Source organism: Podarcis muralis, chromosome 10 (assembly GCF_964188315.1).
Source record: "Podarcis muralis chromosome 10, rPodMur119.hap1.1, whole genome shotgun sequence".
Classification (NCBI taxonomy): Eukaryota; Metazoa; Chordata; class Lepidosauria; order Squamata; family Lacertidae; genus Podarcis; species Podarcis muralis.
The window spans coordinates 43,691,748-43,714,059 of record NC_135664.1 but is presented as its reverse complement, the minus strand read 5'-3'; the positions used below and the strand labels follow the sequence as shown (position 1 = coordinate 43,714,059).

The 22,312-nt window shown below is 45.7% G+C and overlaps 1 protein-coding gene across 3 annotated transcripts; it reads right to left on the bottom strand.

Annotated features, from left to right (window-relative positions):
• Window positions 1-2,324: 2,324 nt before the first annotated feature.
• ARHGDIB (Rho GDP dissociation inhibitor beta) lies at window positions 2,325-22,187 on the bottom strand. 3 transcript variants are annotated; one of them, XM_028746513.2, is made up of 6 exons: window positions 22,044-22,187; window positions 9,835-10,098; window positions 6,582-6,665; window positions 4,729-4,805; window positions 3,510-3,573; window positions 2,325-3,044 (listed from the first exon to the last, which is right to left on the bottom strand). In XM_028746513.2, the coding sequence occupies exons 2-6, from the start codon at window positions 10,010-10,012 to the stop codon at window positions 2,845-2,847; spliced, it is 603 nt and encodes a 200-aa protein (XP_028602346.1). In that variant the 5' UTR covers window positions 10,013-10,098; window positions 22,044-22,187; the 3' UTR covers window positions 2,325-2,844. The 3 variants fall into 3 exon arrangements, with proteins under 3 accessions (XP_028602346.1, XP_028602347.1, XP_028602349.1); XM_028746514.2 differs by having other exon boundaries at window positions 9,835-10,095; window positions 22,044-22,177; XM_028746516.2 differs by lacking the exon at window positions 22,044-22,187 and adding an exon at window positions 11,910-12,111.
• Between the last annotated feature and the right edge of the window lie 125 nt (window positions 22,188-22,312).

Sequence of the window (22,312 nt, the reverse complement as noted above, 5' to 3'; positions counted from 1 at the left end):
AAGTACTGATGCTGGCCATAAATGTGAGAAATGGCCTTCAGAAAACACACCGAGAACTGAGGAGGGAGAAAACTATGTACTCAAGATAATTTTGGTATCAATATGCTTTTGGGTGCGGGTGGCGCTGTGGTCTAAACTACAGAGCCTAGGGCTTGCCGATTAGAAGGTCGGCAGTTTGAATCCCCGCGACAGGGGTGAGCTCCTGTTGCTCGGTCCCAGCTCCTGCCCACCTAGCAGTTCAAAAGTACGTCAAGCGCAAGTAGATAAATAGGTACTGCTCTGGAGGGAAGGTAAACGGCGTTTCTGTGTGCTGCTCTGGTTTGCCAGAGGCGGCTTAGTCATGCTGGCCACATGACCCAGAAGCTGTCTGCGGACAAACCCGGCTCCCTCAGCCTATAGAGCGAGCACGCAACCCCAGAGTTGTCTGCGACTGGACCTGACGGTCAGGGGTACCTTTACCTTTATGCTTTTGGAACTTGGACTGTGTGCTCACACTACAGCCACAATCTCCTTCCTGAACCAGACAGCATGAAGGTGTTATATTGTCCTCCTATGACACCGTCACTGCTCACAAAAGTCCAACTACCGTATTTTTCGCTCTATAAGACGCACCTAGTTTTTGGAGGAAAACAAGAAAAAAAATATTCTGAATCTCAGAAGCCAGAACAGCAAGAGGGATCGCTGCGGAGTGAAAGCAGCAATCCCTCTTGCTGTTCTGGCTTCTGGGATAGCTGCGCAGCCTGCATTCGCTCCATAAGACGCACACACATTTCCCTTTACTTTTTAGGAGGGAAAAAGTGAGTCTTATAGAGCAAAAAATATGGTACTTATGCAGACAAAATTTTAACAACCATAGATGAGAGCAACTATTTTTTACATGGTCCTCCACATAATACAGGGTTGTGAGGAGGTTGTGCTAGAGTGCCCAGCATGAAAGGCCTGTCTAGTTTAAGTCTACAGCCACAGAGTCATCTCAACAAACCTGGAAGAATCCAACGACAACCACCTCAGCTGCACTGACAAATGCGGCCACAGCTGCAACATCCTCCAACTGTACTGGTTTTCTTGCATCTTCAGGAGTACCTAAGAAGCAGAGGAAGGTATGGCCAGCCTCTTTTCACAGCCAAGCGAATGCACACAAACACACTGTACCCAACCCTCCTTGAAAGTTTTTATCAGATTTCACAGGCAGAAGTGATGAGCCTTCATGGCTGCCTTCAGAATGCTTCCCACATTCTCAGTTGGGAGCAGCAGTACCTCAGCTAGAACGGCTGCTTCGATCTGGATAAGCCCTCCTACTCTATGTGCCATTCCTCCCTTACCTCACCACCTCTTTGGAATTCAAGCCATTCCCCCTTACCTTTGGGTGCTGGCTCCTTCTCAGCACACCCCAACATGAAGACACAACTGAGAAGGGACGCAAGGAACCACTGCTGCAAGAGAGAGGTTTTCATTGCCTTGCCTCGTTTCTCTCCTTGTCACAAGCCCTGCTTCGAGCCAGACATCGGAAAAGTGACTTGCCATCTGTCCCCGAATCTGATGTGGCAACACCTAAAGCTGTGGGAGTGAAACACCTGGGTATGTTCAGATCTGTTATTTCCCACGATAAGAGACTTCAGGGACAGGAGGCTCCCAGAGGTTTCCTTTTGCAAGTGTTCTGTTCCTCATTTTGTTAGCAATAGGACTCCCTTTTTCATAGTGGTCTAGGCACAGCGAAGATAACAAAGAAAGACCTTATTTATTATAATCAGTGCCTTGTCTCCCACTTATTCTGCAACCAGGGCACTCCAGGGTTGTCACTGCTTGCCCCAAAACCATTTTTAATTGAGCTTCACTCAGTTAAAGGTATCTCAGTAGTTTAATTTAATATGTTTACTTGATTAAATCTGCATGAATATTGTATAGGAATGAAACAATAGTTCTGAGGGGAAAACCATTATTTATGTGCTCTTAAATACTGCTTGCCTAATCTCAGAAGAGGTATGCATCCCCTTCATGTGAGGGAGGAGGAATGCCTCTTCTGAGATGATGCAGATAGATGACAGGTCCCCTCCCTTCTAGAACAGTATCTCATAAACACCATGCCCTCTGGACAAGGATTAGGTCATATCTATGTTCCATGCGACACCTTGCGGAGTATAAGCACTCAATATAATATGCTTCAGTAAAAGGGAGGGAGAAACCCTAAGTCAAATAATACCGACCCACGAAAGTATTCGGATCTATTTTTAAAATTCATTGTAGATCTGAGTATGTTTGACATTCTGCATGTGCAAAGGATGGAACAAATCCATTTACTATATGAAATACGAGACACTCGGAAGCAAAGGACAAAACTGGCTTTATTTTCAAAGACACAGACATTTTCACAGGCCAGGGCAGGAACTGTGTCTCCTGCTACTCTCAAAGGCAAGTTTTCCGCACACAAAAAAACAAGCTTAAATTAGATAGAATCCACTCATAGGCAAGTATGTTTCCAGTGAATACAGACCGCAAGGAAACTAGGCTAACGGCCATAGATCTTTAAATGGGGACAACCTAGATAGCAATTGTGTTCGGTTAGTATCTGTGCGTCTTCCTAGCAAAGGCACTTCAAGGACTGATCCTATGCAAGCAGAGAGGATGACTTGTCCCAGTTTTAATTCCTTGTGGATTATTTTTCAGCGCAGGAGAGACAGAGTCTGTCCCAAGGCCTGTGTTAAAACAGAATTTCTTGTGACAGTAAAAGGGCCAGGTTGGGGAGTGTTGGAGGAAGCGTGGCATGCAGGAGCCAGAGACTGGCACACCTGGAGAACAGTGCAAGAGGCAGGAGGAAGCAAAGGGGGAGGAGAAACGAGGTGGAGCTCATTCTGTCCACTCCTTCTTAATGGCCAAGTTCCACTCCCAGGTGAGATGGTCGTGCTTGTCGTCGTCGGTGAAGAAGGACTTGTTGCGGTAGTTTCCTCGAGCCATCATGCCTTTAGGTGCCTCCTCGAGAGGTGTAATGAATTCGTATTCTTCCGGCCGTGGCCCATAGCTGCCCACCATGAATGTCACTTTGTCCACTAGGAGAGAAGAGCCCGCAAGAAAGTCATCAGAGGCAGGGCACAAACACAGGCTGCTGAGAGACAGCCACACAAGCAGCTCAGCTCTGCAGTTTCTCTGCTGCATCAGTCCTGTGTACACTGCTGCTGCTCTGCAACCATGCACAGAAAATAGCCCAGAAAGGATTTTAATGCTCTTTCCATAAACTAGGTTGCCTCCAAACTGGCAGTATTTTGTGGGAGGGGTCCAAGGGCATATCTAAACTTTAAGTTTATGCATTTAATTTTGATCAAAGCTGTCTGTTGCCCTAACACAACAAATTCAGCTTTGTAAAAAAATGGAATGTTTGCAGTTTGGAAAGTGACGGGGAATACATGGGAAAGTGAGTGGGATTAGGTGAGCTGGAGCAGTAGAGGAGAACAGTCTGCAGGGTGGTGGGAAGAAGATTTGCTAAGGAAGAAAAAAAATAGCTCATTTTTACTTACCTTTCACCCCTGTCCGGTAAGTGTGCTGCACATATTTCAAGCCAGATACAATTTCTCTATTTACCTGCAAGACAAAAGCATCATCATTCAAGCTTCTGCTGCCCCCTTTGCCTTGGTAATAAGACTGTTTTATTCCACGTTTCCCTCCTTGTTTCCTCTTTGCTTGTGCAACGTTTTGCCATCCCTCACCCTTTTTGGCTGTTGGGAGATGGCATGGATGAACAAAGCCCACCCTACTCAATTTCAGAGTGCCTCCTCATAAGCAGTTGTAAGAGGTGCTTGCCAATAATGAAACTCCTTTACATGAAAAGTTTACTCTAGGCCAGCGCAGGGATCAAGCTGAGAAACTGATAGCTTTTGTTACATTTTAGAATGATAAATTTAGTGTAATTTTTTTTGGATAAACTCACTCAGATTTAGTAATGGGTTTGCATACGCAATTTAATTATATGTCATCATATAAATTAACCAATTCCTTTTTTTCCCCAGATACCACACAAACCTACCCCTCCCCCCAGACACACACACTTGATTTGCTGCTTTTGGGTAGGCTGTTTAAGCAGTGCTTTTTTTTCTTCTAAAAAAATGTTTAGGGGTACTCTCATTTTCCTACTCATATTGAAATACTGCCCCTCAATGAGGCCAAACTTAGATTCACAAAATGTTTAGGGGTATGCGTACCCCTGTGTCCCCCCAGAAAAAAAGCACTGAGTTTAAGCCTTTCTCCAAATGCACCTTCAAGTCAGTTTTGCGCAAGTGTAAAATTCCCCATGAAGTACCACAATATCACAGTAATGAGATTTGAAAAAAGGGTGATTTTATGAAAGCGGTAAACATTGTAAAAAACTTTTCTGAAAAGACAACTATTAAAACATTTATACGTTGTTCTTCTGGTGGGGAACACCACTCTGGTTGATCTGCAACATTTACCATTCCAATAAAATACATTAAAGAATAACAATATAAACTCAATAAACTACCAGTCCCAGCAGTGGGGTTTAGGAATGCAAGAGCCTGCATTGTGGAAACCCATTTTGGCCTGGTACAGACTACTGCTGTGTTTGCACAATATGCACTTTTAATTTAGCAGTGCTTTTACTATTTAGACTGTCAGGTTTGAAACATGTGAACCTACAACCCAGTACACAGGTTTGCATCAGCAGGGGGCAGAATCCAGCACTAGACACCCACAGAAAACACAAGTAGAAGAGTGACTCACTTTGAAGTGGATCTTGGCACAATATTCAGATCCTTCCTTTATTACAAATGTCTGTTTCTTGAGAGCCTCAAGGTCCCCTGAGAGGGGTCAGGGAGAGAAGAGAGACACCCAGTTAATCTTGTGAAGAAGACAAGACACAACAGAACACATTTACCCATAGACTATTCTAACTATAGTATGTTGAAGGACTGTAGTACATGTGGACATTTAAACACCTGCCCTTCAAATATGCATCGATTTCACACAAGGTAAACTGGAGTATGTTTGATGAAGGCATATACATGTTTTAAACAAATACATTAAAGCTTTCTCCAAAGAATCCTGGGAGGTGTTTGAAGAGGCACTGCAACATCTTTGATTGAGATCTTAAACATTCCCCTACACAGACAGTTGTTGAGGTTCCCTAAACAAAGAAAATTGCTATTCGAGTTGTTTATGTTGCATAGATAACAGTCTTAACATGCCTACGATACCTATACTTTATGGTTGCAAATAGGGTTGTGTATGTATTCCTGAACCATAAATGTGCCTGTGTACTTGTGTGTTTATGTATATGAGCACATTTTCAAGCACAACTCCTTGGGAGATTCTCTTGTGCAAAGAGCCACTGACACTGAGAGGGTTGTATAAGGGGTGAGGCTGTTGCTAGGTGGGTTTGAGAGGAGCCTAGGTGCTCACACAAAACAGGCTGCATAATGTTGAGATAATCAAGAAACTGTTTGTGGTATTGCCTCCCCAGAGATTTCAGCTGAAGAGGAAGCATCCTAGCTCTGCCAAGCCCCAACTTCCTCTCTCAGATAAGAAGTCCATATAAGGCAACGCGTGACTCTCTCACACTGGTGTGAAGCAGACTGCTGATTTAGTCTGCAAAAAGGACTGATGCTCTAGTCCAGTGTTTCCCAACCTTGTGCCTCCAGATGTTTTTGGCCTACAACTCCCATCATCCCTGACTAGCAAGACCAGTGGCAAGGGATGATGGGAATTGTAGGCCAAAAACAGCTGGAGGCACAAGGTTGGGAAACACTGCGTCTAGTCTGTGCCAGCAAAAAGGGCTTGGCAAGAACTATTCTGTGTACACTTCATAGGACTCTGGGAAAAGTTTCTATGACCAGGTTACAGAGATGTGTCACTTTGTTGTTGTTTTTTTAAGCATCCTCAAATTCTTTTGCTTTAAAAAAACAAACAAACACTTAATGTGTGCAAAAGGAATAAGGCACCTGGGATATCAGAGTGCCCAGTTCAAGTCTCGCCTAACCTGAAAACTCACTAAGCCAGGGTGGGGAACCTCTGCCCCGTGGGCCAATCCTGCCCCCCCCAGGGGTTCCAATTTGGCCCATGAAGCCATTTTCCCCAATCTACACTCACCAGTCAACCAGTTGATGTCCCTTGTTGTATCAGCCCTCAACCATTTTTTTTCTCTCCCTCCCCCACTCAAGACCTGAACTTTATTTTTGCAATGACAACAGAATGAAAACAAAATTAAGTAAGATACAGAATGGGAGGAAGGGTGCCATGACTAGTAAGCCCTCCCCAACTATCAGATCAATTGTTTGAAGGGGTTAAGAGGGCAATAACCTAATAATGCATAATCTGCATAGATCAGCTGAGGAGCAGCATGTCATGTGAGTGTGTCTGCATGAATGTGAAAGTGCAGGGCGGTCACACTAACTACCAGTGTGTGATCCCTGGAGGGTTAGGAAAGGATGGATGTGGCCTAGGGGACAAAAACAACAAAAAAAAAACCCTAAACATTTTGTGAATCTATGAGCAGGAAAATGAGAGTACCCCTAAACATTTTTTTTAGGAAAAAAAGCACTGGCCTTATGCTGTGAAAGGAAGAGAATTTCACCTACCAGTGAGGTCCATGGTAATTGGCCCTGGAGCACTGTTACACACCAGGGTGAGCCGAGTGACAGTCACATTGGCAACTGTAGGGTCTGTGGGAACAGGAAAGGTAAGTAAGTCAGCGTTAAGAAAACAAGGTCCTATGCCTTTGTTATTCAAAGACTTCTACAGCATCAGTCACTGTAGAAAAGAGCCTTGGGCGGCAGCTAGTGCCCCCACGCCCACCCCCCATTCCTTCCTTAATTTTTGACCTAGCGCTCTGAACATCAGGCAGTTGGATCTAGCTACTCTTCCTTTATCACAACGCCCCTTGGATAGCAATGGCTCTGGGGCACTGTGAGACCCAGCTGTCCAGCATGACTTGGTATGCCCCCACCATAGCCAGGTAAGACCAGGGGGGCTCACTAGCAGAGGAGGGGCCCCCCACAAAGGACACATTGCCCGGGGTCCCCTTGAACATGCATCCAGCGATGCCCAAAATTCTCAGACAAAATCACTTTTTTAAAATGCTGGTTTTAATGCATGTGTTTGCTTTAAATGTAAGTTGCTTTGAGTTGCTGCTGCCAAAAAAAAAAAAAAACCCACTAATAAATTTAATGAATACTACTACTAATAATAATGGGGGACGCGGGTGGCGCTGTGGGTTAAACCACAGAGCCTAGCACTTGCCGATCGGAAGGTCGGCGGTTCGAATCCCCGCAACGGGGTCAGCTCCCGTTGCTCGGTCTCTGCTCCTGCCAACCTAGCAGTTTGAAAGAATGTCAAAGTGCAAGTAGATAAATAGGTACCGCTCCGGCGGGAAGGTAAACAGCGTTTCCGTGCGCTGCTCTGGTTCGCCAGAAGCGGCTTAGTCATGCTGGCCACATGACCCAGAAGCTGTACGCCGGCTCCCTCGGCCAATAAAGCAAGATGAGCGCCACAACCCCAGAGTCGTCCGCAGCTGGACCTAATGGTCAGGGGTCCCTTTACCTTTTACTACTACTAATAATAATGATGATGATAAAGGCATTCCAGGATTAGAAACATGTGATGAAGCTATACACTTCATGCCACAAAGTGTTATCTGCATGCTGAAATACCCTCCTGCTCTTCTTTTTATGAGAGCGTATTCAATCGCATAACCGCACGATTCCTGTTCCTGCCAGCTTAAAAGTGCTACAGTCACGCTTGAGCATTGCTATTTGATTCGGCCGATTGTACAAACTGTTCCTCTCCTCCCCCCACTAGTAGATATGCTTAGGATTGCAGCCTAACAACCCTTTTGAACACATACCTGGCTCCCTTCTCTGCTCGACGCGAACAATCCCACATCCCCACTTCCCAAAATAATTATTGCGAGTCCCTTCCAATATGTTCAACCACACAGTTGCGAAGGCCCCAACTGAGAGCAGCTAAGCATGAATTCACTCAGTTGGGTTTTACTGCGTACATGTTACAGGCAAGTACCGAATGCCTCCTAAAACTGAGGCATTGGAAGCACCGATACACTGTGAAACAGGTGCTGCAGGATCCCACCTAGAGCTATTAACCCTGAGTTGACAGCAAATCTCTAGGATCATGAGCAGAAAGCTGTGTTTACACTATATATTTAAAGCACATCCCACTCCCCCAAAGAAGGAATTTTGGGAGCTGTAGTTTAAGGGTGCTGGGAATCATAGCTCTCTACAGGGTAAAACACAGGATTCCTTTTCCCCCCCAGGCTCTGTGCTTTAAATGTATGGTGTGTACACAGCTGGAGTTTCTCTCAGTACCGCTAGGTATGATCCTTTTGGTCTCAAGTGCTCATAACCCTGAGCTTCGAAACCAGGTATCCCTAGTCAAAGAGAGAAGGTATTTGGATGCTGAAAATAGAACCCAAATCTTCCTGTGAGCAACCCACACAAAATAATAATATCTTTTTTTTTTTTTTAGCAAACCAACATAATTTCTTTCCCTACATTTAAGATTTATTCATATTCTCTCATCCATAACAATGCTAGTCCTGCTACATAATGCCAAATCAGCTCTCTCCCTATTCTGAATGGTGTCCTGCTACATCAGGGTTGGGGAACCTTCAGCCCACAGGCCAGTCTCGGCCTGCCAGGGGAGTCCAATCTGGCCCAGCTGGCCATTTGCCCCAAACCCAACCCACCTGCCCAGCAGCTGATGTAAGTGATGAGCGGGAGCACAGGATTTAATCCTGCACCAGCTGCATTCATTCTAGAACAGGAAGGTGAAGCCTAGCCAGCAGAATTTAATCTCCACTCATCAAATAATGAGAGATCAGAGCCATAACAGTGCAAGATTGAGGACTTGCCATATTTTTCGCTCTATAAGACGCACTTTTTCCCTTCTAAAAAGTAAGGGAAAATGTGTGTGCGTCTTATGCAGCGAATGCAGGCTGCGCGGCTAAGCCGGAACAGGGAGAGGGAGCGTTGTGCAGCGCTCTGTCTCGCTGTTCTGGCTTCTGGGGCAGCCCATGAAGCCTCCGCAGGGCAGCAGGATGAAGGCACCCCGTGCCCTGCGGAGGCTTCGCACGAACCTAGACCAGCTAGAGGGACCGCTGCGCAGCGCTCCCTCTAGCTATTCTGACTTTTGGATAGCCCCCGCGAAGCCTCTGTAGGGCAGCGGGACGAAGGCTCCCAGCTGCCCTGGGAGGCTTCGTGTGGCTCTTGTGGGAAGTGGGGGGCTCTGTCCCTTCCCCCACCTCCCAGAAAAGCCCCCAAGAACCACGCTCCCTTTAAAGAGCGCACGGTTCTTGCGGGAGATGGGGTAAGGTACAGAGGGCAGCTTACCCACGCGCAGCCTCTTCCAGGCAGGGGGAGCCTTCATCCCGCTGCCCAGGAGAGGCTTCAGTGGCTATCCCAGAAGCCAGAACAGCAAGAGGCTATCCCAGAAGCCAGATCCCTCTTGCTGTTCTGGCTTCTGGGATTCAGAATTTTTTTTTTTTCTTGTTTCCACACCCCACGCCTCCCAAAACTAGGTGCATCTTATCGTCTGGTGTGTCCTAGAGCGCGAAAAATACAGTAAAAGCAAAGCAGGGGGGAGGGGGGTTGAGATCCACAAAGGTTTTTGCAAGCCTCCACCCTTTACCCTTTTAAGATCAGAGCAAACTAAATTTGACAATCATGTGACATCATAATGGCATCACATGATTGCCATGTGGGAAGCCCCTCCCACTATCAATTTTGGCCCATGAGGTCAAGCCTGTGGAGCAAAAAGGTTCCCCACCCCTGTGCCACAGGACCAATCCCGTTCCCACCAAGGTCTCTTGAGCCATACCTGCCACAACAGGTCCATCCCCCAGCAGGGACTTCTTGTACTTTGCAAGGCTCTCGTCATCCTTGTCCAGCTCCTGCAGTTCCTGAAGCGTCTTCTGAGGTGGGGGCTTATAGTTCAATTTGCTATCTAGCTCATCATCATCATCTTCCACATGCACCTCAGGGTCTTTCTCAGTCATGGTCGTCTGGTCTTGGAAGAGGAAGCTGCCAGGGAGTGTAAAAGCACGGTGCTGGTGGGGCTCCTAAGTCCTTAGCTGGGCTTCTGCTGCAATAAAGAGAAAAGGAACAGCCATCTAAATGCTTTTGTAAGCACAAGCGTCACTGACATTTTTCTGGTATTCAAAATTAAGATTCTGTTGCGTCCAGACGTGCAACAGCTGTACTGCAGTCAATTCTATACAAAGAGATGTGAAAAGCAGCCTGACTGCCGGCACCTGAACGTTGCTGGTCCTGTCAAACCAACAGGAGCCTACCTAGCAAAATATTATTTGTGCAGCATTTCCTAACCCCAGATATTCTGCACAGAAAGTATACAAACAGCACAAGATGTCACTCCAGTCCCTGTCAGTTACCTCCATCAATGTAATGGTTGGGGACGTCCAACAAGTGAGGGCAAGCTGGCCCCCTTAACAACCATTAATATTACTGCCTCCTGTGAACTTATCTAATACAGTGGTGCCCCGCAAGACGAATGCCTCGCAAGACGGAAAACCCGCTAGACGAAAGGGTTTTCCGTTTTTTAGTTGCTTCGCAAGACGAATTTCCCTATGGGCTTGCTTCGCAAGACGAAAATGTCTTGCGAGTCTTGCCATTTTCCCCCGCTTCCCCCCCCCCTTTTTCTAAGCCGCTAAGCCGCTAATAGCCTTTTAGCAGCTCAGCTGCTAAGCCCTTAATAGCCGCTAAGCCGCTAAACCGCTAATAGCGCTAATCCGCTAAGCCGCTAATGGGGTTGCTTCGCAAGACGAAAAAACCGCTAGACGAAGAGAATCGCGGAACGGATTCTTTTCGTCTTGCGAGGCACCACTGTACTGTGATTAGCAACCGTAAAATATATGTATTATTTATTTATTTTTAAATACAACCAAACCAAGTTGCACTTGGTTCTTTGGGCACCAAACAAAAAAAGTTATAAAATACAACCATCTGCTGACAGTCTGAATCTAAGGCCAGGTTCTGAGGCAGTGAGCAAAGATTTTTTTTCTACCTAGAGAAAAATCCACAGCCATCTAAGTACGGTAACCTATTCTAATGAGCAGCTCTCTCTCAAATATTATATAGGAGAAAAACATATCTGAGCACATATAAAGCATATAATACATACACACATGCACATACACACTTCCCTCTTCCTCTATCCAACTGGAATCACAGAGAGCAACTAATGCAGAAACAGAACCTGGCACTGATTTATAGCACTTGGCATATTATGGTTTCTACATATTTCCATTAGTGGAACCTCAAAATACCCACTGCAACTTGTGAACACTGGTCAGTTTTGAGCAGGCGAGATTCCCCTGCACTTTTAGCAGATCTTCAATCCAAGAATTCAGTTTCAAGGTGGCTGAAAACCTTATTCCAGTTTTCAGATACACCTGGTTGCTGTGACCACCCACTGGGAATCAATACAACAAGCCTGCAGCTCGCAATTCTGGGATTCTCTTCTGTGTTGCTCATTGAACTGATTTGTAGGGCTGATCATTGCAACTGGATTCAAAACGTTTTTGACCTATATGCAAGGCTGGAACTGATTTAAGCAGAAAAATCTGCTAAGCGCACATAGCCTCATCCTCTTCTGAGTAACAAGACACCTCACACAGCTCCAGCAGCGACCCAGCAAACCCCACCAGAAGCCGCCTTTGCGGAACAAATGCCTTCACGGCACGCTGACACAGGAACAGCCCACCACACACAGCGTCTGAGCAACACAGCAACTGAGATCCACTGCAGCCTTGATCAATTCCCCTACAATCAAAATCAATCAAATATGCCATGCAGCAAATTATAGGGCTTTGCCTCTGTTAAGGACAGGCTAGAGATGGCGTTCGAAAAGAAAAGCAAGGAATGAGGGGGAAATACCTGGATGGAGCTCATAGCACACACAAAAATTAAATGAAGAATGCCGATGAATCCAGCTGCAAATACCGTGTAGTTTCTTGGCTGCACAACAGTTAAAATAGCTGTTGTCTGCGCTATGACCAGGTCCCTTTCCTGTGCAAGAAGGAAGCATGTGGTTTGTTCCTATGACAACACATGCCCTGGCTGCAGACTCCTACTAGCAGCAGCAGCCGTTAAGCACTGAAACTTCTCCAAAAGAGGAGGAAGTAAGAAAGGCTGAAATCAGCATGCTGCATTCTCAGCAGCGGCTGAAACTGGCACTCCCTTTGCAATACCAGAAGAACATGTCTCCTCTTGTGGTTTGAGGTCAAGAGGCAAAAACATAGGAAGGAACAGCGAGAGGGTTCATGAGTACCCAAGATGGGCAGATCTGGAACACCTCTGTGATGGACAGCACAAGAAAGGGGAGGGGGCAAAGTAAAGAAGCACGTGGGTGGAGTGGTAAATTTTGAAGTGCAGGAGCTCACCATGACAAGCTGCCACAGCCACACCTCCAAAATGCAGGAAATATAGATAAATGGATTACATATTATATACCCACCCTCACACAAATGCAGGTCAATGAACAGAAGTGCCTAGAGTAAAACCCGGTTTCTCAGGATGCAAAATCAGTGCTGCTTACTTATAACTCCGTAGGTTCAACTCGTAAAGCACACTGAACTTTAACAACGGATCCTCAGCCAGCTGAAAGGAACCCAGTGAACTGCATGGATGATTTGAACCAAGGTCTCCCTAATTCTAATCTAATAACTACATCACACTAGCCATGCCTTCTGAAACCGTGTTGGTGAGTAGAATAGGATCTGATCTTGAAAGAGGCACAATCCTACACAGTCCTTTGATTGTATAATAAATGAAGGGTTTTTAAACCATTTGTAGCTCACACTCCAGCTATCTACCCAGATTGCATATCAATCCCAGAGAGTTTACATTTTATGTAGGTAGATGGGAACTGTTCTATACTGTAAGACCATTGGTCCACCTAGCTTAGTACTGCCTACACCGACTGGCAGCTATCTCTTTGTGGCTCAGTTCCACTCCATATGCCCTTTTCAGTGCTCTTTTAATACTGTTTCTGCTTGCAAGTTTTGGGGAGGTCATATTGCTTCGTCACCAATCAGTGCACGCCCTGTAACATCTGAATGAAATCCAGTGACTTTTGATACCAGAAATGTTCTGGATTTTGGTTTTTTGTCCCATTTTTGTTGCATCACAGTGCAAGAGTGCCCTCCAGGTGGCAAGAATGCTATAATACTGCATGGACAGTCCAGTATGAATCCAACACTAATACTTTATTATTGCATCAATGACATGTTGCAAAATATACCTGCAAAAAAAGAACCAGTCTGGAAGGGCCCAATATGCCCTTCTCCTTTTAAAATTACACACACACACACACACACACACACACACACACACACACATTTTCGCAATAACCTTCAAATTGCCATTATTCTGACATTTTTCTTCCGTTGCTTTTTTCCAAATCATTGGACTGTAATATTTTTTTTAATAATCTATGAAAGGCCTCCATTCTGCCCCATCCAAACCCCTTCTAGTATGGTAGGTTGGGAGCTTAGAATGCTCAGTTAGCTCCCATGTGCTGTGTCCCAAAATATGGGAACTAAGTCTTCCCTAGGGATATGGAACCTGCGCCCCTCCTGATGTTGTTGAACAACAGCCATCCCTGACTTTTGGGCCATGCTGATTTCTGGAAGGCCGCTAGCTCCCCATTCCTGAACTGCATACACTGTGCCTATGTACACACACTATACCTTTAAATTGCATTCAAAGCACATTCTTTCTCTCAAAGAATTCTGGGCACTGTAGTTTGCTAAGGAATGGTGGGAAATGCGCTACTGAGAGGCATAAACTACAATTTCCAGAATTCTCTGAGAGAAAGAATGTCCTTTAAAGGTATAGTGTGTATACCTGTGGCTTTTAAAATTGCATGTGATAAATACATCATTCCTAACCACACCTTTTTAATCCAAAAAAGGAGAGGTGCCAAATATACTTAGCCAGCAGCAAAACAAGATTGCATGTGCTACCGGGAAGACAAAGATAAGAGTAGTTTATAAGCTTCATTCAGACAAATAAGCTGCAGTGTGGTGGACAACAAAAACTGAAATCTTGCTGAGGCTGTTCTGTGTGGGCAAGCCATGTGCCGCCTCTCAGCTTTGCAATGCAAATAATTCCACCACACCACCACAAGCTTCCAAAAAAACCAGTCTGCTGTACCATAATGCCCAAGCCCAGTGGCCACACACAGACAGCTTCCCACGTGGACCTCAAGCAGTTCTGGATGTCAAGAGGCAACTGCTTAAATGCAAATCAAACGTTGAGATATATTTGCATGAATGGGAATGCAGAACTATCAAACTGTAAGACTACAGTAAATTGCACCTAGCAAAGACACATTTCCATCAAATAAAGAACCAGTAACGACACACACAAAAAGAAAAAAGAAGAGGCATACACAATGATGCCATCAGGGCAGGACTTTGGGGCAGAAGTCCAGGGCCCCAGCCGTCAGAAGGTGCAACAGGCCTGCCATACCACACCATCTACAAGGGTCACTGACTTCAGAGTCTAAGATTACATAACTGCATCACTTGAGCATTCAAAGATGCGCCAAAATATGGGTACTCAAATTACTGTGTAATGCAGAGAATACAGCTATGCTGAGTTGCAATGCATTTTGCTAGCTATCCAGTATAAATCAGCCCTCCCCAGTTCAGAAATACACGTGCCCAAAAGCACCGAAAGGCCACACACACACACACACACACACACACACACACACAAAGAGAAACATCTGCTTGAAAGAAGTGAGAGTGAAGGAAGCAGAGGCTCAACAGATAGACTTCAGCAGAGGGGTGCATTAGAGAGATGAAAAGGGAGAAAAAGAGACTGAAGACACACCAGGCACTCACTCCATAAGTGCTCCTTGTACAAGTTGGGTTTGCTTCTCTGTGCCTTTTCGTGAGAAGCAGTTTATCACAGCCCTCTCCGATTTATGGAGGTTGGCAATTGCAGCGCCTCTTGTTCACCACCGCTCCTATTTTTAAACATGTAATAATACAGGGGTGCAACAAGAAGTGAAATGGGGACAACCTCTTACCAAAAATAAAAATAAAAAAATACAGGGGGGATTATGTGCCTCGTCCCAAAGACAGCACTGCTGTCTGCTCTTGCTACGTACAGGAAAAAGCCAGTCTCCACTCAATAACACACATTTCTACATCTCCATGGTGGGACCTGGTAAAAAGCATGACTTGAAGGTGGACTCCTACATCCGTGACACTCATCCATATTGCTATACTTTCCCCCACTAACTCCAGAGCTTGGTCCCAGAGAGTGTGCATTGTTATGTCTATGGCAGATCCATCTAGACTAGCATTCCTCTGGACCAAGCCTGGAATAGTCCACCCCAGGACTTAGGAGGGAATTCTGGAAGGAAGAACACCAATCTGTATGCAACTGTGAAAAAGGAAAGGACCATAAAATAATCATCTTCTTTTAATAATCCACAGCCTCAGTCCAGCTGCTTATTTCTAAGAGACCCACACCTTTGAACTCAACATGTGTATCAGTCACTTAGCCTAGCAATGAAACCACCCACAGGAGCCTTCGAAAAATCTTTTAATTGAATTCTGCAGGGAAATTCTGTAGGCCTGCCCTCAAAAAGGTTCCCTGCACCAAACTGCTCCCCAACAAATTTACATATGAATTTATTATGACAAGTGAGAAATGACAAGTGAGATTTCTTTCCCCACCATTACTGAACTTTAAAGTTGAGGCAGTTTAATTACATAACACTTCACTGGTGAGTACCTTGGATCCCGAACGCCCTGGAACTCGGAAGTGATTTGCGGAATGTTTGTAACCAGAACGTCCAACGGGGCTTCCACGGCTCCTGATTGGCTGCAGGAAGCTCCTGCAGCCAACCAGAAGCCACGATTTGGTTTTCAAACATTTTGGAAGTCGAACGGACTTCCGGAACGGATTCCATTTGACTTCCAAGGTACGACTGTACACTGAAAAGCTCTTGTTTTCTCCCTAACTAGATTTCCTCCTTTGACTATGAGCTCCTTCAAGAGTGTGTGGGTCAGATGCTGCCCTTCCCCGTGCACATTGGTTTGCCTGTCTGCAGGGGGGTGGGACTGTACATGCGCAACACTGTCATAATCTAATGAATGGAATATTAAACTTGAATCATGGGATATCTGGGGTCAAATCCTTAGTGATGAGCCTAAGAAGTGATCCTGAGCAACTTACTCTTGTCATGGTTGCATTTCCCCGCTTGCAGAGCTGCCGACTGTACCTCTCACCAGAAGATGCTACTGATAAATGTTTTTTCCTAATCTCAGTTCCTGTTGAAGTTCCAGGGGAAGTCAATGCCAAGATCAGATTGACTGCATTTATTTATATTTTAAAGGGAAACCACTGCTTCTGACTGCAGTATTCCGGCAGATTCTGCACGTATGGCAACCTTACTAAGTTCCATACCCTTCTAGGCAAGAACTACAATTGGAAGTATGCCTGTGTGTAAAATACTAACATTGATCTCTCTCAGAGGCTTAATGTACAAGCAGAAAACAGAGCCTGGAAAGCCTTTTTAATGTGCTGCACTGCACACTGTGACAGAGCTTTTGTGAATCAGGTTCTTCACAGGCCATGGCGGAATCATGACTTTTGATTGAATAATGTTAGTTTCAGCCACATTGTGTGGGGAGGGTTACAGACCATGACAACAAACAACAAGAAAGAATTAAGGCATTGCATCCTATAAATATATTTAAATCAGTGTTACTCCAATCTAACTAGCTAAAGCATCCTAGTGATTGTAGTCTGGTACGGATGTTAAGAATTTCTTGTTAGAGCACAGACACCCTGGGCACCTTTACAGAACTACAGCTCCCATGAGTCTAGGGAGAAGGGGATGACTATCAAACCACTTCCACTGTGAAATAAATGAATACATCAAAAAATGAAAAGCACCAATACCAAATATCACCAATACCCAAACAATTCACAGAAGAAACCCAGTTTCAAAGAATGAATATGCTTTCATAGCACTATATAGTCTGCAAGAATTAATACTGTGTCAGATACTTTGGGTACATATTTGGTTGATTTGTAGGTACCTGAAAGTCCCAATTCAGTTAATTGCTTCCTTCAGGCACCACCAGCTATAGAAGCAGGAAGTATTAGTTCCACCTTGAATTCCAGGTTTCCAGTTGACCAATCAGCTCAGGAACAGCAATTTCCAGATTCAACATACTCAAATTACCCAACTATGTTTACTCTGTTCCTTCAGCTCCACCTCAACTAGGAGTTACGGTAAGAAGACAAATGGTTTCTTTCCAAACAGCCCTGCTGTGGCACACAATGACCATCTACTAACATGAATTTGGACTGCTGACACCTCAATAGAACAGGAAAAGACTTTCTAGTGGAAAGAGGAATGAAGGGGAGGATGCACAGCATAGCATAGATTCCAAAGGTCCATTGCACATCAGAGTAGATTAAAAACAGCAACAGTCTAAAGAAAGCAGGTAGAGCCCAGATAGTCTCAGAAGAATAGAAGCCTGGGGCTAACAAACAGTGCTTTTAATGTGGGACGTTGCAAAAATATAGGTACAGACCACAAACATGGGCTCATACTCCATGTAGCTTAGAGGGCTTCTTTCTGTAGAAAGGATCCATGTAGTTTACTGTCTGCCTTTTCTTTTTCTAACAAAAACGGCCTTTAAAAATAATAATAATAATAATAATAATAATAATAATAATAATAATAATAAATTTTATTTATATCCCGCCCTCCCCTGCCGAAGCTGGGCTCAGGGCGGCTAACAACATTCTAAAACATTCATTATAAAATTAATCAAATCAAATTAAAGTCAAATTAATGGCAACCATCAAGCAAAATTCTGTGCAGATTGCCGATTGCCAGAGGAGGGGGTCAGGCTGCGCCCTGACCAAAGGCCTGGTGGAACAGCTCTGTCTTGCAGGCCCTGCGGAAGGATGTCAGGTCCTGCAGGGCCCTAGTCTCTTGTGACAGAGCGTTCCACCAGATTGGAGCCGCGTCCGAGAAGGCCCTGGCTCTATTTGAGGCCAGCCTAACCTCTCTGTGGCCTGGGATCTTTAGGATGTTTTTATTTGCAGACCGTAGATTTCTCTGTGGGACATACCAGGAGAGGCGGTCCCGTAGGTACGAGGGTCCTAGGCCGTATAGGGCTTTAAAGGTTAAAACCAGCACCTTAAACCTGATCCTGTACTCCACCGGGAGCCAGTGCAGCTGGTATAATACCGGATGGATATGATCTCGTAGCGAAGACCCCGTAAGGAGTCTCGCCGCGGCATTCTGCACCCGCTGGAGTTTCTGGGTCAGTCTCAAGGGCAGCCCCACGTAGAGCGAGTTACAATAATCCAGTCTGGAGGTGACCGTCGCATGGATCACAGTGGCTAGGTCAGGGCGAGAGAGATAAGGAGCCAACTGCCTAGCCTGGCGGAGATGAAAAAATGCCGCCTTTGTTATAGCTGTAATCTGCGCCTCCATAGAGAGGGAGGTATCGAAGATTACACCCAAACTCTTAACGGACGATGTTGGCACTAATTGCACCCCCGCAAGAGATGGGAGTTGCCTCCTCAATCCCAAATCGCTCCGTCCCAGCCAGAGGACCTCTGTCTTCGAAGGATTTAACTTCAACCGGCTCCCACGAAACCATCCAGCCACAGCTTCCAGACATCTGGTCAGTGTATCTGGGGCCGAGTCAGGATGGCCGTCCATCAACAGATAGAGTTGGGTGTCATCGGCATACTGATGGCAACCCAGCCCAAAACTCCGGACAAGCTGGGCGAGGGGGCGCATAAAGATGTTAAAAAGCATCGGGGAGAGAATCGCACCCTGAGGCACTCCACACACCAGGGAGTGGCGCGATGACAATTCCCCCCCAAGCGCCACCCTCTGTCCCCGACCAGAGAGAAACGAGCACAGCCATTGAAGGACCAAAAAAACCAAAGCAAGCAAAAATAAAGATTGCTCCCTCCCTCCCTGTCTGCTTGCCTCACCAGTTCTTTCACTCTCTGTATCTACTGCCCATCTCCTATAGCTCTTCTTTGTTGACACCCTAGATTTCAAATTGTTTCCATAGTACCGCAGTACTTCAGCATTTCCAGAGAAGAAACAAAAGCATTAGAATTCCTGGGCTGTTGCTATAAAAAGCAAGCACCAGTTTTAAGAGCAGGAAGAAGATTTAAGCGATCACTACGAGTAGCAATTTCTCAGAAGGAAGGAAATTTCTGTACTCCCTTAAGTCAGATATCCAGATTAAAGCAGCAGCACTGGGGCACAACAAAACTGGTACAAAACGTCCTCGTTACTCATTCTTTGCTGTATAATTGGTTGTTCTATGGGCAAAGAAGTAGGCCCCTGCTGTTCTGGTGTACCCCTTTGCTATTTCATTTGTCAGTTTTAAGTATCCATAAGGCAATTACTGCATTCATACTAAAAGCATAGCAGCTGAAGTAAGTACAACAACCCACCACACCCCATTTTACAGGTGGAGTAAGTATATCAGAAAGGATAGGTGCAAACATAGCATGAAGAGTTTTCTCAGTCTCTTAATAACTTCCATCCCCTTGTTCTACATACTCACAGTTGCTAACATAGAAATTTCCAATTTATCCAAACCCATATATTAAATAGGATTGCCAAGGCTAATTGTTTGCTTCCTGGTGGGGATCTGGGGCCTTTTAACAGCTGCAATTCAGGAGGTAAAGCCTTTCTTTACATGCAGATAGAGAGGGATAGAGGAGGCTTCACCTGCTGGATTTCTGCCTGTCGTGCAGTTGTTAAAGGCAAAGCAGAGAAAAGACCTATCATGGTGGAAATACACTTTTGCTGCTTTCACCAGCCTGACTGTGACCACACAAGATGGCGGAAAGGAAGAGGTAATCTTGAAAATGCAATGTATTCACAGAAGACAGTTGACTTAAGGTGGTTTCCAGTTATTCTAGCACAAACCGCTGTTCTATGAATGGGGGAAGAGCCAGGCTGAAGGTCCAGCAAATCAACAGATTATATGTAAGGTGGGATAGGATAGGGGCCATCCTATGCAAACCAACTTGAGCATACAGTAGAGCATAAAGTGACTTAATCTTCCAATCCAGAGGCTCTGAGGTTACTGCAGCTCACTAAAGGGCAGGAGGAAGAGCCTTCTTTGATCAGCAGTAGCTTTGCTAATTTTAAAGGGGGAGAGGTATTACCATAAGGAAAGCAAACAGGGTTTAGGAGCTCAGTCTTTCTGCGACTCAGTAAGTGATTTCTGTGTGGAAGTTCGTACCTCCTCAGGCCAAGTATTAAGCAGGAAGGGGGTCCTGTGCAGAAACTAGCAATGCACTGGGGATAGGATGAGCCAAATTAATTATCTGAGACCAGTTAATGGTTCTCAACTACGGCAATTCAGGCCCAATAAGGGTATCAAGAGGGAAAATTTTGGACTCATCTGGAGCTAAGACACTGGCTGGTAGGCACACGTTTTCCATGCTGGGTTTGGAGAACACCCTTGACTTGGTTATTTGAAAAGGGTTGCACATCTTAGGAGTTTCAGAGCTCCTTGAAGGTGATTGAAGGCAACAAGAGCCTATTTCTCTGTTGTTGTTCAATGTGCACTGATTGCCAATTTCATTTCTGTAAACAATTCAAAATGCTACTTGTTATCTATAAAGCCCTAAATGGGCATTAGAGCCAGGTTATTTGGCACATTGTGGTTGCCACTGGTGGCCTTGCTCTATGTTCTATTGCCTTTAGGGGCTCAGCAAGATAAGAAGTAAGACAGGGCCTTTTCAGCTGAGGTACCCCATGATGAAACTCATTCACTCCTCTCCCAAGATCTTGTTGGCCTTTGGGCGAGGTTTTTTTAAATTAAAAAAACTTGTTTAGTCTTTAGTTTGGACTACTCCCATGCTCTCATTGGGGGCCCAATCTAGGTAGAGGAAAGATTAATGATTTTTTAATCTAAGTACATGTATTTCTAATCAAAGAATAAAGCTATATGCTGTCTTTTCTGCCTATGCAGATAGTGACCTCTGTGTTTTAGTATGGAATAAGGAACACAGAAAGAACCCTAGGAAAGATTTTCTCAGTGAGCGCAGAACCCCTACACGTGCTCAATACTTCCCTTGTTGCTTCCAGATAACCTGTTCATTGATAAGGCATCCTGATCGGTTTGCAAGAAGACAACATTGGCTACTTAATGAGCAAACTTTCCAACCTGTTTCCAGGGAGGTTAGGTCAAAGCAAAATGTTACCCGACTTTCCCACCCTTTTCCTTACTGGCCTTTTGCGGAAGTAGGTTTTGTTGTGCAAGATCTTCCAACCCACTATCAATGTGCAACCTCAATTTGCAAGTAACTGAATCCCACCCCCCACCCCCAAAATTGCCTGCCTGGAAGCCCCAACCTGACTAAAACTGTTCCCTCAACTCCATTAAAAAAAAACAAAAAGCCGACAGAGAAACCCTTATTCTTTGCAACAGCAACTGTCTGAATTCACACAGGAAGCCCGTTGGAGGAAGAAGCAAGTCAAGCAGCGACTCCTTTCCTTTCCTTAAGGAGTCCCTGAGCCTCTGGGCCCCGCGCTCCTTAAAATATGCAGCGACCCAAATCTAAAAATAATGAAATGAGCATCCAGGCCTCCAGAGTTCATGTGAATGACGGGCGAGCTCTGGCACAGGAAGTGGGGTGGAATTTTCCACGGAGAAATGGACCAAGGCGAGAAACGTCCCTCAGCCTCGCCTGCCCCGGCCACCCCCAGGCAGTTTCCCGAAGGGCAGAATCCGGAGGGGCGCTTCCCGCCACGTTTCCCGAGCGGACCCCTTCCTCCGCCCCCGGGATACGGCCTGCGCGCCCTGCTGCATTGCAGAGCGAGGCGCGCTTCTTCCCCTTTTGGCGCGGGAGCCGCGCTCCCGGCCGCCTTTTCCCGGTTGTGGATTAAGTCTCCCGGAGGAGGCTGGGAGCGCGGGCAAGGCAAGCGGGTGGGTGGGTGTCCCTCCGCCCGCCCCCCTGCGAGAAGGCGGACTCACGTACCGGCGGCGGCGAGGGGCGTCTCTGTCCGGAGCTCTGCGCTCAGCTTCGAGCTTGGGCAGTTTAAAAAAGCAGGAAGGAAGTCGGTGAAAAAATAAGAATTTTTTTTTTAAAAAAACCCGACTCTTAGAGGAAGCTCCGGGCTGCGGTGTCGCTGCTTTTCCTGCCGTGCACGAAGCATGTGTGTGTGTGTGTGTGTATCTCCTCAGGGCGAAAAAAGCATCCTCGCCCACAGAGGAGATGCGTGTGAATTCCTGAAGTGCCCCCTGCAT